The sequence below is a fragment of the Hyalella azteca genome, unplaced genomic scaffold (genome assembly GCF_000764305.2).
Source record: "Hyalella azteca isolate HAZT.00-mixed unplaced genomic scaffold, Hazt_2.0.2 contig12663, whole genome shotgun sequence".
Classification (NCBI taxonomy): domain Eukaryota; kingdom Metazoa; phylum Arthropoda; class Malacostraca; order Amphipoda; family Hyalellidae; genus Hyalella; species Hyalella azteca.
This window is the reverse complement of record NW_025942615.1, coordinates 366,006-384,184: the sequence shown is the minus strand read 5'-3', so window position 1 is coordinate 384,184 and position 18,179 is coordinate 366,006. Positions and strand designations below refer to the sequence as shown.

At 37.9% G+C, this 18,179-nt stretch overlaps 1 protein-coding gene across 1 annotated transcript; it reads left to right on the top strand.

The window, feature by feature from the left end:
- The first annotated feature begins 222 nt into the window (after window positions 1-222).
- On the top strand, window positions 223-17,725 carry LOC108676783 (vegetative cell wall protein gp1-like). The gene is made up of 3 exons (XM_018164924.1): window positions 223-474; window positions 16,920-17,408; window positions 17,720-17,725. Exons 1-3 carry the CDS (start codon window positions 223-225, stop codon window positions 17,723-17,725), a joined length of 747 nt encoding a protein of 248 aa, XP_018020413.1.
- Window positions 17,726-18,179: the final 454 nt, after the last annotated feature.

Below are 18,179 nucleotides of genomic sequence, written 5' to 3'. Positions count from 1 at the left end.
CCCTGGACATGTTATTCTCATCCTTCCCTTGCGCATGAAAGAATTGTTGTAAAGTTCAAAATTCTATGCTGCTGTCCAATAAGCTTGATCGTTATAATATTGTAATTAATTCTACAAGTTACGTAAAAAGGCTCGTTTTGTGCTCAATTCATTCTCCTCTAATTTGCATGGCAAAGTTAAAATATTTTTGAAACACCTGTAGCATGTAGTCAAAAATTGAAGATGATGAACATCCACGTGAAGAGCCAAATAAGCCGACTTCGAAGTACATCTGGGCTTCTTGAGGCGGGGACACTGCAGAGATGCGTTGACGGAGGGGGCAGAGGCGCCCGTGTCGCCCCTGGGGCGGGGGAGAAGAGGCCCGTGTCGCCCCTGGGGCGGAGGGAGAAGGAGCCCGTATCTCCCCTGAGGCGGGGGAGAAGAGGCCCGTGTCGCCCCTGGGGCGGGGGAGAAGGCGCCCGTATCGCCCCTGGGGCGGGGAGAAGGGGCCCGTGTCGCCCCTGGGGCGGAGGGAGAAGGAGCCCGTGTCGCCCCTGGGGCGGTATTAAATGTATCTGAAACAATGCTGCTAAACACCTCTAAAACACGCTACTAAACACCTCTAAAACACGCTACTGAATGACTTTTATTAAAACACGCCATTAAATGTATCTGAAACAATGCTACTAAACACTTCTAAAACACGCTACTAAACACTTCTAAAACACGCTACTAAACACCTCTATAACACGCTACCAAACACTTCTAAAACATGCTACTAAACACCTCTAAAACACGCTACTAAACACCTCTAATACATGCTACTAAATTAACACCTCTAAAACACGCTATTAACTGCCTCTAAAACACGCTACAAAATACCTCTAAAACACGCTACTAAATACCTCTAGAACACGCTACTAAATGCTTCTAAAACACGCTACTAAACACCTCTAAAACACCTACTAAATGCTTCTTAAAAACGCTATCAAATGCCTCTAAAACAATGCTATACTAAATGCCTCTAAAACAATGCTATATTAAATGCCTCCAAAACAACGCTGCTCAAGATTCTAAAAGATAAAACAAAGTACAATGACATTTGCAAGTGCGGTTTAATGTGCAATGTGCACAGAATGAAATTCGGAATCCTGTTTCCTTGACATATGCCTTATAGAAGAGTGTTGTTTTAAAATGTACTTGTTTTAACTCACACCGTTTGTGCTTCGATGGCGCGCTATTTATCTATGCGCGTGCCACTGAAGCGAGGAAAAAAAAGCTCAAGAGACGTCCTGCCGTGGTGCCCAACAGTACCCGCCCATCGTATTTTTAATATTATTAATTAGAATGAATTAATATATGATATAAATTATAATAAATTTGGTATCTGGTATTATAGACACTAAAATTATGTTAACCTCCAATAATAAAATAGGGAATTATTATTGAGCACGCAATTCTAGAAGAAAACTGATAAAAATGCTTATTAGTCATAATTAGATAATAATAATGATCAGTAGTGTCAGTAATCCATATTTATTAGTAATAATGATAGCAAATAGTGTTTAATAATGATTACTTGCATGCTTGCAATAATCAAAGTACTTAGCGTGGGAAGTAAGGCTTCTTGACTACAACATCCGTTGCCTGTCGTAAACAAACTTGCATGCTAGCGAACAGCAGGCTTTCTATGTGTATATAAAATTTCTTAAAGCCCATCGAATGTGTCTTTCTGATATTTTTTTACTAAACTTAATGTTAAATTTTGTAAACATCTTGTTTTCTCAATATTGTAGCTCATCGTCACATCGGAAGGCGATAGTTAAAGGTTTAGACTTTAGAACATATATATCTATATTTTATTTTCGTAGTTTCTGTTGAGGCAAATCAGAATTTTGGGTCCTGCATGAGTGAGAGCGAAGTGAGTTCCAAATTTTAATTTCGTTTAAGATTCGTTTAAGGGAAATTATTAATGTGTGTATACATACACGACCGGCGTCATGACTAGTGAAGAGTAAACGTAGTCTAAGGTTTTTACGTTTTTTTGTCAATAGCGAACTCTCAATTGATTACAAATATGTATATTTTTTCAATAAAACCAGGCGTATGCTGATTCACGAAAGAAACATGACTCCACCTCTTCAATAGGCTACATCCTTTGTCTAATTTCACTTCACTGTTAGCTCTGTTCACTTGACATCATCGCCCCCAATGAACTTTGCTCGTAGAATATTTAGTCATGAACAGTGACAATTTAAACGACTGTTACACCCGCTCACAACCTCAGCAATAACACAAGATGTGTGTAGGGATTGAGGACGTTAGGTACATGCGAATGTTCAGGCAATCAGGGTCTCGGCAATTTGTTACGTTACAAGTGCTCTCTTCCTCTGGTGAATTTGACGCGTGTAATTTGTGATGGACGATCACGACGAACTCTGGCATCACCTGCATCCTCGACAACTCCGATCCTGATCTACATTTCGAGGTTCTCATGAAAGTTTATGACCGTTTCCTTAATAGACATGCTTTATTTTTTGAAATGTTATGAGAAACAAATTAATATAGTTTAATACAATGTTGTCCACTTGACATCAGTTTTTATTTTTCTCAGGACGTTATGAAAACTTGAGAGAGTGGAGATCGTTTACTATACTGTGCAAACACGATTGAACGATAAAAGTATTACGATTTAGTACGTCATCAAGCAGTGTTTCAATCGTACAAGCAAACACAAAGTTATTACCGGAGTTATTTTTGATGCCGAATCAAGTTAGCATATTACTATGTCTCGTTTCGCGCACATTTTCCTCCTGGCATCGCCTTGAACTGGCATCCATTTTTTCGGGTTCTCGCCTTAAAGTGAATTTTAATGCAATTTGTTCTCTTTATTGTATTTAGTGGGATCATGAGTGGTTATTTGAAATCAATTATATGTTAACAAGTTTCTACGTTTCATCTGTGGGGTTACGCGATGCTCAATTCATAATAATTTTGGTCGATTCGAACCAATCGTTTGCTTGAACGTCAGTTGATGCGCACTGCCTGTAATTCTCAGGGTTGACTTAACGCTTCAAAAATTTCATTCGTGGTTGGGCGAACGATGTTGGGAATTGCTGCGTCCTGTTGTATTTATGTCTGGTTTCAGAACTCTACAATGGAGTTCATGCGATATCTTCAATTACGCGCTTCCTTATTAACAAAAATTTTTAAACCCCTTTGTTCCCTATAACTTCAATACAAGCTGCGATAAATGTCTATAATAATACAGCATCCCGTACGTGTAATGCTTGCTGACAGTTCTGATATTGCGTTTTCATGATAACCTCAAATGAATAAACTTTTTTCTATTAACTATGACGGTTTCACTGCTACGTTTTAACAATTATGGATTTCTTTATCTACTTAATTTGAATTAAGAGGTATAGGTTTACTTACGGTGGAACTCAAGAATAGGCAGTCTTAGATGCTCTAAATTAAGAGACGTAAGTATGAACTTAGTTTATGTTGCGTACGAGGTTCATGTTGGATCAGATGACACGGCCACTTCTCGCTCTCCTTGCTTGTTCTAGGCGTGCAAAATTGACCCTATATATAGGGCTGCGGCGGTACCCAGTGAAAATTTACAGACGCGGCAGCTTCTGATTTGGATTACCAGAAGCTGAGGCGACTCTAAATTTTGTTAGGGTAGCTTTTCATTTGAGCTCAACAAGGAAGCTCCTCAGGATCTGCTGCGCTCATTGCGTCTAATGACTTCATAAATTCTAATGAATTTGAGGGCTTAGGTTTTTCATTTCCCTCTGCCCGCCTTCACCATGTCGATTCATGTTAAAAGTCTAATTCATTGATTGAAATAACATGCAGAAATTTGTACTGATGAAATTTGAACTTGAAATGCGGTAAGCGACGGTAGAAGCTCTCGTAATAACTTCAATAAAACATCATGCAAGACAGCTTTGGTCTGCTGTTCTAAACATTATATCATTTATATGTTATTGAATCAAGTTGTATGATTAATTTTTTATTTATTGTTTTGCATAAATTCGACGCCATCTAGCACAAAAAATTTCCTGTAATTTCAAGTTGAGAAATCATTGGGATATTATGAATATAAGAATCATTCATTTTATTCACAGAAAGTCGGTCTAGCCAGCATACAATATTAAGAAAAAAGCTGTAGTTTTTTCGTTAAGTTTTCGTCATTTCACCACACCAGCCCCGGGAATTTGTGACCAGACACCGCATCCTACTAGGCATTTCATTACTATAACAATTCATCATTGGGACATTTCATCATTATAGCAAGTCACCATAAAACTTCAGCACTGCATAGAGCCCATAGTGTAAACATAATTACGTATAAGTTAGGCTAGGTTGGTTTGGTTTAGGCTGGTAAAAGATGAAACGATGAAATGTCCACTAAATATGTTGATGTGCCAGGGAACCCTGAGAATCAGCACATCGTACGACGAGAGTTGTCCGGCTGACGACAGGTGTTGGGGTGGCCACTCCTTCAGAAGGAAGGGTCACCCCAACACCAGGTGGTGTGCACAGGGGTGTCCCAATTGGTTACCACCAGTCCTGGTACGGTGCGTTTGTCATCTATTTTGGTGTTACGAAGGTCTTGAATTAAGTTTCAATAGCATTGAGATCTAATTTCAAGATACTATGGATGCAATAGCTTGGAGCTTTTTTTAATTTAAATTCTATTCGCTCAACATTAAATAGCATCAAAATCTCTAGCAACTTTATTTTATTCAAAATCTCATTTTATTCGAGATGATGCCCGAAATCGACTCATGAACTCAATTTTTCCCGAAACAAGTTTGAGAATCTGTTTGTACATTCCGAGTAATTGCACTAAATTTTTCTCGCTCTGCCACACTTACGTCTGCAGTCCATTGATTGGTGATCCGACACCCTGAAGTTGCTGTTAGTTTGGCCGAGGTATTCTAGACGTCGCGTAATGTCGAATATGAACACTCCTGTTTACGCTTGTGTTCTCTGTGTGTACATGCAGCTTGCTGAACTCGTGTCGCCGATGCTCGTTTGTTTACACGCTGCAGCGCAAAACGTTTTCTCCGTTGCTTCCTACAGTCGTTGTTAGGTTGCTGCAAAAGCGCAAGAGCACAAGCGGTTAGTTCAAGCTGTGCACATTGTGAATCGCGATACATGCCCTGCAACAGGATAGCATTTCACTGGCTTCTGCCAATCGTTGAGATTAGCATTAGTTTTTTACAAATATCTCGACTCTTTCTTTCTAATAAAATTGCTATTATCTAGCCTTATCAGTCGATTCAATTTAAGTGCACAAATATCGATAGGCACTTCGCAGTTTAACTGTGCCCCAATTATCATGCTGTGCCCTGAAGTGATAATTGTCCTTGTAAAGTTTCCTTTTTTCTGCTGTCATATTCGGCGCGTTGTAATCAGAAAAATTCGATTTGAATCACTGAATAACTACTGAATTCACTGAATTCGATTTGCATCACTAATAAATCAGGATGGTGTGTTCCCACGAGAAAGCCTTACCCTTTCTTGACGGCCCAATGGATCTTCTTTTCTTACCTACCATTTAAATGAGTCCCGTACTTGTCGAGCGCGTCCGGTGTCCATTGCTTTCACGTACCTAATTATGCGTGCGGGTCCGCATCCGCATTTCAGTGACAAACTTTCCCATGAATTTGTCTAGTTCATGGTTCCTTCTGTGGAGCTAAAGTGTTAATGTGGTAATTGTAGGATCAATTTGATGCTTCAACTCTGATCTATTCGATTGTTGTTGTTCTCATGGAAATTCAATGATTGGTTCCACGATAGTCAATTCATTGAGTCGATTTCAATTTGGAGTGCATTCATTGACACTATATATCGAAGCTGATAAGATGGAGATAAAATTTTTTTAATGACTGCTAAATTATTTCTTTGTATGTGTTTCAAGATTCTTCGTATGTGTTTCTTCGTATGTGTTTTTTCCGTCAGTTTTTCAGTACATCATGGTACGTGCGCTATACAGCCGAATAGATCCCTCGCGTACGATCGGATCGGCTATCTCGGATAATTATTGATCATTTTCAGTGTTCACTGTTTCGAGTTTGGGGCAAGCCCTTAACTCAATAATAGAACGAACCAATAGTAATTGTGGTAATCTAGTAATGCTTATCATCAATTATTTTATTCGTCCGACATCGCTCGAGCTCAATTTCTTAATGTTCGAAATTCAAATTACTGACTGAGTGCAATCGATAAGCCTAATATAATTAGAGGTTAGGCCACTCATATGAAGTTTTGACTAATAACTCTCATTAGACAATGAACGTTTAAATTTATATAATTCAATTTAAGTAGATAATTTAATTGAATCGCGTTATAAGATTAGAACTGCACCCGTCAGTTCAGCAGTCAGGTCGGCGTCCGCGGAGCGCTCTCGTCCCCTGTACATTCGCCTGCCCCTCACCGCTCTTTGTCCTGGATACCGCAGGGCAAACAACACCTCGCTTGATCGTCCCGTAGAATTACCGTCAATATCAAATATTGACAGATACTTCTTTTAAAGCTTATGTTTTCTTTCCTTTATGGCAGTGATTATGAACTGATTTTAGCGTAGAATTAATTGTTTAGCAGTCCTCCTCTACTCTTATTTTTATTTAAAACATTTTACACCGATTGTGTGGCTCTTTGGCTGCATTTGGCTTCGGGAGTTCAAAAGAATTTGCAACTTATTTTTGAATAGATCAATAAATGATCGTTCATCACAGTCTTTGCTTGTTCCCGAGAATAAAGCAAAGAATTGAAATTGTGAAGCTATCAGAAAAAATTTTCATTCGGGAGAAAATGAACAAACAATGTAAGATCAATTTATTTATTACTCAAATGTTACAATTAGTGCTAAGGAAAGCTGGAAATACGTCAAAATAAGCAATTCCTTGTAATGGACGTGTCAGAACACCCAATACGTATATGCAGTAAAATTGAGAAACTTATCGTCCATGAACTCCGTAAACACTTCACTCTCGCCTTCAAGGTGCACGGAGGCATTAGAATATCGAATAAAACTTAAAACTACATTCGAAAATCATTTCTTAATGCATCCTGTTAAACGGTACAAACAGATCTTTAAACGCAACCTAAAAACTAAAATTATCATTTAAGTTGATGAAAATTATGAGCTAGGGCAATAAATAATTATAAAACTCGAGGAGTGAGATTCAAAACTGTGTAGAAACAAACAGCGCACAACCAGCAGCGCATGAATGCTACAGTATGCGCATGCGCAGGAAAGAATGCGCCTCCAGGGACGATTACGACCCCAAGACCGAACTTCCGGCGAGCTTCAACCTCTCGCCGCTCGCAGTGTCGCGTCCAAGCCTGAGCCCCGCTGCTCATGCGAGTCATCATTGGGAGACACAATGAGCAGTTCGAGGACAGGTTGTGTCAACTCGACTAGCATTGATAGAAACTTGTCTTATAAAAACTGTTCACTGATCTGCAGACGCTGCTAATGTTGCTGGGATTAGGGTTCGGATAATTCAAGAATATCATTACCCTAGAAGAGTCGAGAGTCGTGACAATGAACACTGAATAAAAAAAATAAACATGCAAAAAGCGACTCAGTGACTTCAAGAAAACATGCAAATAGCGAGTCAGCGACTGCAAGGTAGCATGGAACTAGCGACTGCATGAAAACATGCAACTAGCGACTCTGCCACTACTAAGAAACATGAAACTAACGAGACAGAAACTGAATGCTAATTATGGTTGTAATGATACAACATCAGCGAAGTTTGACTAAAAAATTCTGACCAAGTTGTTTTTGATTGCATATCGAATTTCAATCTTATATTTTCAATGCTTAGATACATAATACTATCGAATTTCAATCTTCTTATATTTCAATACTTAGTCTTCTAAATTCATCAAATTAACGAACATTGTTTGAATAATTAAATAATTAGCTCGAAAGGTTAATCTATCTCCTGCACAGGTCACATCCGAAAAAAAAACTAAAAAATCGTTTATCTTTGTTTGTGTGGACGTTTTTTTGTTTGATTAAGCAAGCCTTTCCCTATTTCAGTAAATAGCTAAAAATATTTATCAAATTGATTGATTAACTCGCAATTGTCGCTATTAGCTCATAAATTTTTTACAAATTAAGTCATGGAAACTTGAGGCGTGAAAATGTGAAGGATTCACGAATCCGATCAAGTCGTGTTTGACGAATTCAAAGTCAAAATAAAACTTAACGTTCGATTTAATCGTGTAGAGATCCACAACTCAACATATTAAAATTATTTATTATATTAAAAATTATTTTTCGGTGTTTATTCATGTATGCTCGTGCGACTATTGAAGTGACGAGTAATGAATGCTCTAGTATTATTTCCAGTGTTGTAGCACACATTGGATTTACATTAGTATTCGTACTTATTGTACTTCGCATATAAGTACTCGTACTTGAAAATTTTGCCTTCTTATTGTGGTGTGTAATCGCACATGTGTGAACTCATGTGCGAGAGCCGGGAATGTATATTTTTTTATACTGCCTAAGTTTCTCAGCTCAAGCTCTGGTAGTAGGACTCTTAATCAAAAAGACTGGCTACACATTTGCAAAGAATATAAATGCTATATTTTTGTAGAGTTGACGCTCATTGTTTATCAAACAATCTCATTGATTGTTTGATAAACGTTTTAATGGGTCTTCGATCAACGATTTTAAAGCAAGGCCGTATTCAAATCGAATTAATATAAGCTTTAATCGTTTGGAAACGAAGCGATTTAAAAAAGACACACATTAGGCCATCAAGAAGTTAAAATCCAAGATGCTGCTTTTCAAACTCATGAACATGTCCTGACATGTACAGTATTAAATGGGATTTTTACCGTCTAATATCAACATTTTAAGTTGATTTAGGTAGTTTTTCGACCAAAATCGCCATCAAAATTTCCTAATGAAAGAACACATTATTTTGGTTTACGGGCCATCATAAAATTCCAGCTCTATTACCTATCAAAATACCTATATCAAGAAACGTATTTGAACATTCTGAACTTCAGGTCTTTGTAAAATTGAGTAGAACTCAAATTACTTTGAAACATACATAATCTGGCTCTTAAGTATAACTGAAATAGTATTTTTAAGTAATCAAATAATGGAAATATGCTTTAAATTGCCTTGTGAGTTATCTGTGGTGAACCGGATCGACACTTCAGCGAACTTGTCTGCGAACTGGCCTGCGCACTCGAACGTAAAACCTAACTTGACGTTCAACTCTGCCAGCCATAAATCCATCAATACCGAACGGATTTCATTATTATTATTGATAATATCTACTTATTTTTAAAATTTAAATAAAATTCGTTCATTATTGATGGATTTATGGCTGGCACAGTTGAACGTCTTGTTATGTTTTGGCATTCGAGTGCGCAGGCCAGTCCGCAGGCGAGTTCGCTGAAGTGTCGATTCGGTGCGATTGTAAATAAACGCTATTCAGATCCATTTCAAATTTAGGAAAACTCGCTGAGTTAATCGTTTATCAAATACTTTTATCTTCTACGAAGAATGGTTGGCTCATCAATGTTTCATTTTTTTTGACCATTCTGATGCAACATAATTTGTATCCAAACTGCCTTTTTACCGCTTCACGGGTATGAATATTTCAGTTATCGTTGTAACGTTCTGTCAAAGAAAACGATCCTCTCTCCAGTAGAAAATTATTTTTCATGGGTACTATAGAAAAATTGTCTGGGGAGAAAACTGGTAAGTATTTTCGAAGCAATTTCGTCCGCGACGATAACTTTGAATAGTTTTACAGGTAGTGTTGTATCGTTATTTGACGTAGCTTGATTGGATTGTTGGTCGTATTTTGCGGTAGCTTCATTAAATATGTAAATTTTGTTATTTTGTAAATGTAAACAGCAGAAGGTGTGTATTAAATAATCAGTCATGAGTCATCAGTCATCACTCTGTAATCGTTTATTCTAATTTCGTTCGCAATATTTGACTAAAGCAGTCATCCTTCTTTACTATATATCTACATTTTGATTATTAGTTACTATCTTGCATCACATCTTAACCCTGAATACTGACTGCATTGCACTGTGGTAGAATGATATATTTTTTCTTTCTCAGGTAAGCGAGCCGTCTACGATAGGGTCCGAATCCACATGGATCCCGCTTACACAGTGGCTATGAAGTCCTAGTTTCTTGCGGCAGCGACAGGTAAGTTCAAATTCCCTAATATAGTGGCAGCAAATCATTGCCGAAATTTTCACTATTTTCTTCCTTTGTATTTGAAAAGTATTCTTATTATTTTTTTTCTTGGGCCCAGATTCTCCCAACAATTCGTCGTCAAAATTACTAAAAAGGCTCGCCGGCTAACATGACCACTGGTCATGTCCAGAGGTTAAGTTAATCGCTGCTGCGCGTTTATCCAACGCATATCAAGTCAATTCTGTGTTGCTCAAGAGAATGTCCAACGCTTTTTGTTCCTATTGCGTCTTCAGTATTTAAAATAGTCGACGGTTTCGCATATTGATCGCTGCCAGATAACCTCATGTCTTCATTGCGTAGAAGCGAAATATCATCTTATAACAAATTCAATTTAACATAAAATATTCTAGGAATTGCTTAAAATTCTATATTTTTCAAGTTTTAGAGATGCAGCCCCCAAGACAATTTTTTTGCACACTTTCGCGAGGCTACTGTAAGGTTGTGTAGTTACCAATCAAATTCAAGTACTAATTAATTCGGATTATTTTCCTCGTTGACGCGCATATGGCAAGTTGACAGTAAAATATATAATCGATGCCGTGTTAGGAGTCTTCAAACGCAAAAAAAAACATTCAAGCATAAAACTTCGTAAACATTATTCATAGATTGTATTCACTAAGTGCTCCCATTTCTATGTAATTATGAGAGCGTAACTATAAACGTCAACGCTCTTATGATACGCGCATTCGTGGTTGAAGTTCGCATTTAGTGTCAAGTTCATATTGTTACCATGTCTTCAGGAGGTTCGAAATGACGATCAACAATTTTTGTGCAAACTTGGATGACAAAGTTGAAGTTAATGTTTTTCGAAGCAATGTATTAATTATTTATCACCATAAGAAATTTTTAAATAGAATAATTGAGTTGAACTGAAACTCATTCTATGATTAATTTTTCGCCGTTAAAGAGCTTTTTACAGTCTATAAGTTATTTTTGATGAACACTGAATGATTTGAAAAAGTCACAGGGACTTGCGTTCCTTATTGCTTAGCAAAATAACAAACTTGAGTTCTCTGGGCAACACAACGATTGCTCTCAACTCAATTTACGTGACAAAGCCTCTTGCTTTCAGCCGCCACAAGCAGCTATGCTGAGCATTAATTAAACGATTGCTTCGTCATCAGTTCTCGCCCGCTCTCGCCACTTGTATCACATGAGCTGTTGTGGTTGCTTGATGTGTGTTGTTCGCCGACACGTGGTCAAGGTTGGTACACTTTTGCTAGATGCACGACTTGCATGATTTCTGTTCAGGCCATGCAGTGGGAAGTTCATAAATATGGACGCCTAATGAATGCAAGTCTGGTTGTCGGGGTCAGGCGTTTCTGCACATCGGTATGTGGGAAATTACTGTGTATATCATCATTGTAAAATTATGGATGTATTTGGTTAGTGCAATAAAGAACCGTGGACAATAACTGTCGAGTCTGGTGTCGATATAACGTAAAATTTGTGACGAAAATACAATGTTATGTTATTCCTGTTTTTGCTCTCAAATATTCATCTTTCACTCGAGTTTTTCAGAATTTTGCAGCATCACGTTTAAAATTAATCAGTTGTTATCTATCAATAAATTTTAGCAGATGTTTGTCAAGATTATTAGCGATGTATTTTAAATCTTAGCGACTTGATCTAATTGATTCAGATATTTTATCATTTCCACCACCAAGACTGACTGACTTGATAAGACTTGATGAAATTTTGATCATAAGAGAAAATAAGATTAAAGATTTTTACGTATTTTTTACATTTTTCAATTCAAATTTTACTTTATTATATTTATTTTTTTGTTTATACTTTACATACTTTAATTATATTAACAGTTCAAGCTCTGCGTTGAGTGCGGCTTCTTGATTGATGCATTAATGAAGTTTTTCATATTGAATACAGTTTAGTCGAAACTGCATTCAATATTGTTTTATTTGAAACTCTATCGATATTAAAAAAGATAATTTTATCATTAGCTTTGAAACAGCGGATATAGCACCGACATCTTTATGTACGACATTAGCCCGAATTATAACGCATTACCATATATATATAAGGAAGAAAAAAAATACAATGTTGTGGCCTTTCTGTGTTCGTAACATTGTATCTTCTGACGTAGACTGTCAGGTGTTACAACGCACTGAATTGTTTGGCAATTGCAGGATCGCACAAAACTCGTCTTCAGAATTACTTCATTGTTGTTCTGACGACCCAGGGTGGGAAATGTTACATTGTTTGTTGACGTTGCGCAGGCCTTGAGCTCTGCAGTTCACTAACTCGACTGCAGGCTTCTTCTCTGGTCTTTTACGCCTGAAGACGATCGTTATCAAAGTGAATGCCATCATTAGGTTGGCTTAAAGAACTGCGCAATACTTATTCGAAAAGGAATGTTGAGTAGTTAATGATTAAGCCTCATCTTGTTTAATGTTTCTTGTTTAATTATAATTAAAAAACACACTATAGATTCTCTGTTAAAAATCTCCCCTCATTACATTATTCGAACTGCAAAAAACAGAATTACTTTGTTTGTCAGTTAAGAAGTTATGCTTTAAAAACTTCTTTCGCATTGTAAGGAATCATTGCAAAGTAATAACTGCAATAAATTATTAAAGCCAATCCTTCCGACTTCTAAATGATCTCTACAACAATAATCGTCACAGTCAGTCCGATCGTCTTTAGACCGTGACAGCATTTCATTTTATCAATCAATAAATATTTTTCACTCTTCTTGTATAAACAAACTTCAGAAAGTGATTATTGGAAACTAACTGCAGTTTTTATGAACTATACTAGCCCAACTATCATGTCTCAATTTAAAAGCGTGATTATCCATATCGCTTAAACTGCTTAAACGATACGTCAATATTTTCTCGGGTTTGAGTGTTATTTATCGCACTTTTCATTACGTAAAATTAACCCGGTAACCAGAAGAATCACACAAACCGTTCACAAAAACCTAACTTTATTCACCAGCGTTTATCTAGCAGCGTGTTTATTTAGCTGCCATCTTTGAATGGAAAATGTTAGCGGAAAGGCACTCCACTAATGCTGCTCGTCAGGTCTTTTTCACATCGCAATTCTGCGCGTCCTGCGCTGTGTTCCCACGGTGTCCTGCCAGACGCGCTAGTCGGGCGCTGGCGGCTGCTGTCCGTCCATCATCATCGCCACGTCCGAACATCCTGAGTGTGCCCCTCGTTTGCTACAATATATCGTACCTAGCTGCCTTGCATCACTATAATTCATGATCAGGGTTAAGTATCGCCTACATCGCCGTCCTGTATCACTATTTTCATTATCACCCAGGCAATGTTTCGTCTACCCCGCCAACCTGTTTTACTACCGGGCCTAATGTCGCTTACCCCGCCATCCAGCATCACTATATTCATCATGCCGTCTCACATCACTATATTCATCATAATCTAAACCCAGTATCGCCCACCCAGCCGTCCAGCATCACTATATTCATCATCATCTAAACCCAGTATGGCCCACCCAGCCGTCCAGCATCACTATATTCATCATCTAAACCCAGTATCGCCCATCCAGCCGTCCTGTATCATTATATTCATTATCACCCCGGCAAATTCCTAGTATGTATATCACTATATACACATTTCACCAATACTCTTCTTCACATTTCACTTCACATTTCACCAATACAATCTCACCAATACTCTCAATACTCATATACACATTTCTTCTACTCTTCTCCAAAGTATTCCCCTTCGCAGAATATTAATCAATTTTCCCCGGTACCGAACATCATTTCTTATTCATCGTCATGAGCACGCGTGCAAGCTATTCATAAATTAGTCTATTTTTAGCGCAATTTCTCATTTATGGAAAAAATGCACTATTGTGCTCGCCATGTCTGTCCGTCCGTCTGTCCGTGACCTCAAGTTTTCGTCGACGAGAAAATGCGCTCTCTGTCACTCACTGCAGTGAGTACTGAGTTATATTTTTTTGCATTCATCGCACAACCATCCAAGAAATGTAAATATTTTTTAAATACCTCATACACGTGCGCTCTTTATTATTGTCCACATCATCACTACCCATTGCACTCGCTATAACCTCACAGTTGTATGTCGATGCATGCATGTAGTTTTCATCTAAGGGCTTGGTTTTCATGTTTAATCGACCCTTTATCTTCATTATTTTTAATGCGATCAATACGCATGACCACTGTCACGATTAACTAGAAGGATTAAGATAATCTTGACATCATATTTTCACTAGTGAATATTTGTTATTTTATGTTTGAAATGGTTGAATGTTGTTATCTAAATGTTTTTGTCTATTAATTATTGGATCAATACGCATGACTACTGTCATGATTAAATAGAAGGATTAAGATAATCTTGATATCATATTTTCACTAGTGAATATTTGTTATTTTTATGTTTGAAATGGTTGAATGTTGTTATCTCAATCTTTTCTTCTATTCATTATCGGAACAAATTATCTGTTTCTATCGGGAACTCGTAATCATGTAATCGTATATCTCCCTAAAGTCTATTCCTGATGGAACCTGATCTTCTTTCTTACTAAACTGAGTTTTTTTTTTGTTGTTTCGTCTCGGCTTCTGTGAAAAATGCGCCTGAGCTCTCATGCCGACCGATCTTCAGTTTTCACGGACAAAACTTGCATGGAGTTGCTTGCTCATGGCACATCCTTTGTACTCACAGCCTCTCGCAACGCTCGCCATATGTTCTTTGTTGTAGACGCGCTGTTTACTTGCTCGGCCTACACGTCAGACCTGACGCTTGTGCTGCTTTCGTCAACGGTCGTATATTATACAACAAATTCCTACATCACTCTTGGTTGCATTTGTATCGACCGTGCTTGAAATTGTTAAGTTTTGCCCATTTATTTTTACGAACATTGTGTGATATCGTTGATTTTAATCTATCAACTGCTTTTATGCGTCCGTGAATAAATTGTTTATCTAATTATCTAATTATTATCGTACTGTTGCGAGGTACATTGTACAGGTGAATGCATTGCAGTATATTGAATGTTTACAGTGATGGATTTTAGTCATTCGTTCCAATGTATGGACTTGAATTGACTGGAAACTAACGCAGTTCTTGCAATGTTAACCCGATTCAAATCTCAAACTCCCTCCTATTGTTAGGCCTCATTGTTTGTTTCTGTGATTAATTAGACTAACACGAGTCATTGAACTTATGTACGTTCGGACACATCTCTAATAACGTAATGTTTATTCAATTACGATATATACGATAAAGTTGATCTCATTTCTATGGAAGACTCGCTTCTTTCAACAATTAAACCGTACATCTTGTTTAAAAGTTTTTGATTATTTGATTATCCTCCTCGGGTATTCTGCATGAATAATGTCATGTTAGATACTCATAATGTATTCACATTAAAATTGATTACATAACTTCTACGCCGGGTAATTAAATACGATTTGTATATTCACTGCCAGGCAGTTGCTGTGAATTTAAAGTTGAATCTTGACACCATCACACTCTCCCTAACGTTCAACATACCTGCTCAATCATAATGCGTAACACCAACCGCGGTGCGTCTGGTCATTTACATCCATGGAGGTTGGAGCGAGTTTCAAGGTCACTGGAACGCTTCAGAAAGCTCTGGTTAACCCTGCCTTTCTCTTTGTCCTTCTCCCTCTCGTTTGTCCTTCAAATTTATTAGTGGTCAACGTAGGATCTCCCTCCATATTTCATAAAATTCCTTCTCTCAGTAATGAATATTCCAGTTCTGTTTATATTTTCTATTCAGTAATTAATAGAAGCGCCCGCGTTTTCGTCATTTAAATATTTTCGGTAGTGTAAGATATTTAACGATGAATATGATGGACACATCTTACCCGCAAATTTATTTATAAGATATTGATACTCGATTCAAGCAGATTTAATTACACAAGTATCTTCCACCCAAGTGTACTGCTTAAAATTCAAAATTCGAGATTTAATCACATGAATATCTTCAGATCTTCAGTGTATTACTATACACTGCAGTACCGCAGTACTATATAAATTCCACAACAGACACATAATGTTTTGGCTTACTGGCTCATGCAGAACTTGAGTGTGTAACATTAAACAATAATTTACCTCATTGCTGTGCGCATCACATCTACTTGACCTGTTACATGCCACTTTATTGTTGCCTACTCATCACTCCATCGTTATTGTCAACATAATTTCCTAGCGTATTACTCGATACGCTGTTCGATGCCGAACCCAGTTAATTTCTCATGATATTTTACATGGCATTTTCTTTAGCATTGCATCTCAGTGTATTGTTCTGTACGATGAGTAACTCAGTATATGTTACTCAGTAAAATACTTCAGCTTCCCACCCTGAACTTTCACTCGAAATAGTTGTTAGTATATTCGTCTTTTCGGCCTCATGTTAAAACTCGACCGTAAAAAAATATGCATAACAGGAAATATTCCATAAATACAATGCTTCCTTATTTCAAACGGTAATTAACGGGAATATAATCTAAGTCCGAAAGTTTGAAATTATATGTCTCATCGTCATTATTTTGACGTCTACTAAACTATTTGCTTGGCGCTGTAGATCGTTTTTTTTTCAATTTCAAGACACCATCCAGCCTAACATGTGTTAACTGATTTTTTCCGTTATATTGAAACAGCTACTCAGTGTACTTACCTTATATGTATATTGTTAGGTTGCTTGTGAGGGCACCTCTTCCAGCCTCACACAATCAGCTCCTCACCCTCCCCCTCCTCACCAGCACCTCTTCCAGCCTCACACAATCAGCTCCTCACCCTCCCCCTCCTCACTAGCACCTCTTCCAGCCTCACACAACCAGCTCCTCACCCTCCCCCTCCTCACCAGCACCTCATCCAGCCTCACACAACCAGCCTCTCACCCTCCTCCTCCTCACCAGCACCTCTTCCACCCTCACACAACCAACCCCTCTCCCTCTCCCTCCTCACCAGCACCTCTTCCAGCCTCACACAACCACCAGCCCCTCACCCTCCCCCTCCCCACCAGCACCTCTTGCACCCTCACACAACCACCAGCCCCTCACCCTCCCCCTCCTAACCAGCACCTCTTCCAGCCTCACACAACCAACCCCTCATCCTCCCCCTCCTGCCCCTCTCCCCACAACCCGGCCAACATTCCAGGCAGTTCTTCGCTTGGATGCCTCAGCGTTTTTTACCGCAGCGATTCTCTTGTATTCTTGTTTATGTTCTGCTACTCTGGTGCTGACTCCGCAGCCGATATCTTTGCTCGCTTAATTTCGTCCTCCATTCTTTCTCAGAGTTCAATCCTACATTGGTCGATAATTTCAATTTCACGATATATATGGTATGCATAATACATTACCGCGATATTTGTATATCAATCATAATTTTTTTCTTATTGATTGAAGAGGACTAAATATGCATGTTAAAAATTGATGTGCACGTAATTCTATTACTAATGTCTTGAAGCAATTTTTCACAATTTATCATGTTACAGGTATAGAGTAATTTTTCCGGAACTCCTGATATTACGGACCCCGTCGTGTTACAGATTAAGAGTGTTAAGATCACTTGGTTCTATTTTCGTTTATCACTGAAATAGACTCATTTAAGCTATCGGCTATCCCTTCTTCACTACATTTGTAGGCAGCTATGTTCATTTATTGAACTTTAGCCGACCGACTGATTTTCAACTCAGTTACGAATATGATTTTGACTAACTATTGCAGAGAAACAACCGGCACGAGACGCGTGTAGTTATAGTTTGAGCTTACACGACGTTATTTTGAGTTCATGTGATGAAGTGATGCGCTCCTGACTAAGTTTTTAATTGTGTCAAATATTTTAACGAATTGCCCGATGAGTTCAAACAAGATTGCTCTAAAATGTTTTTAAAAATAAAAAACCGTGATTTTATCCTTAACCAGTATTAATTTGACTTCGATTATTATGCAAGT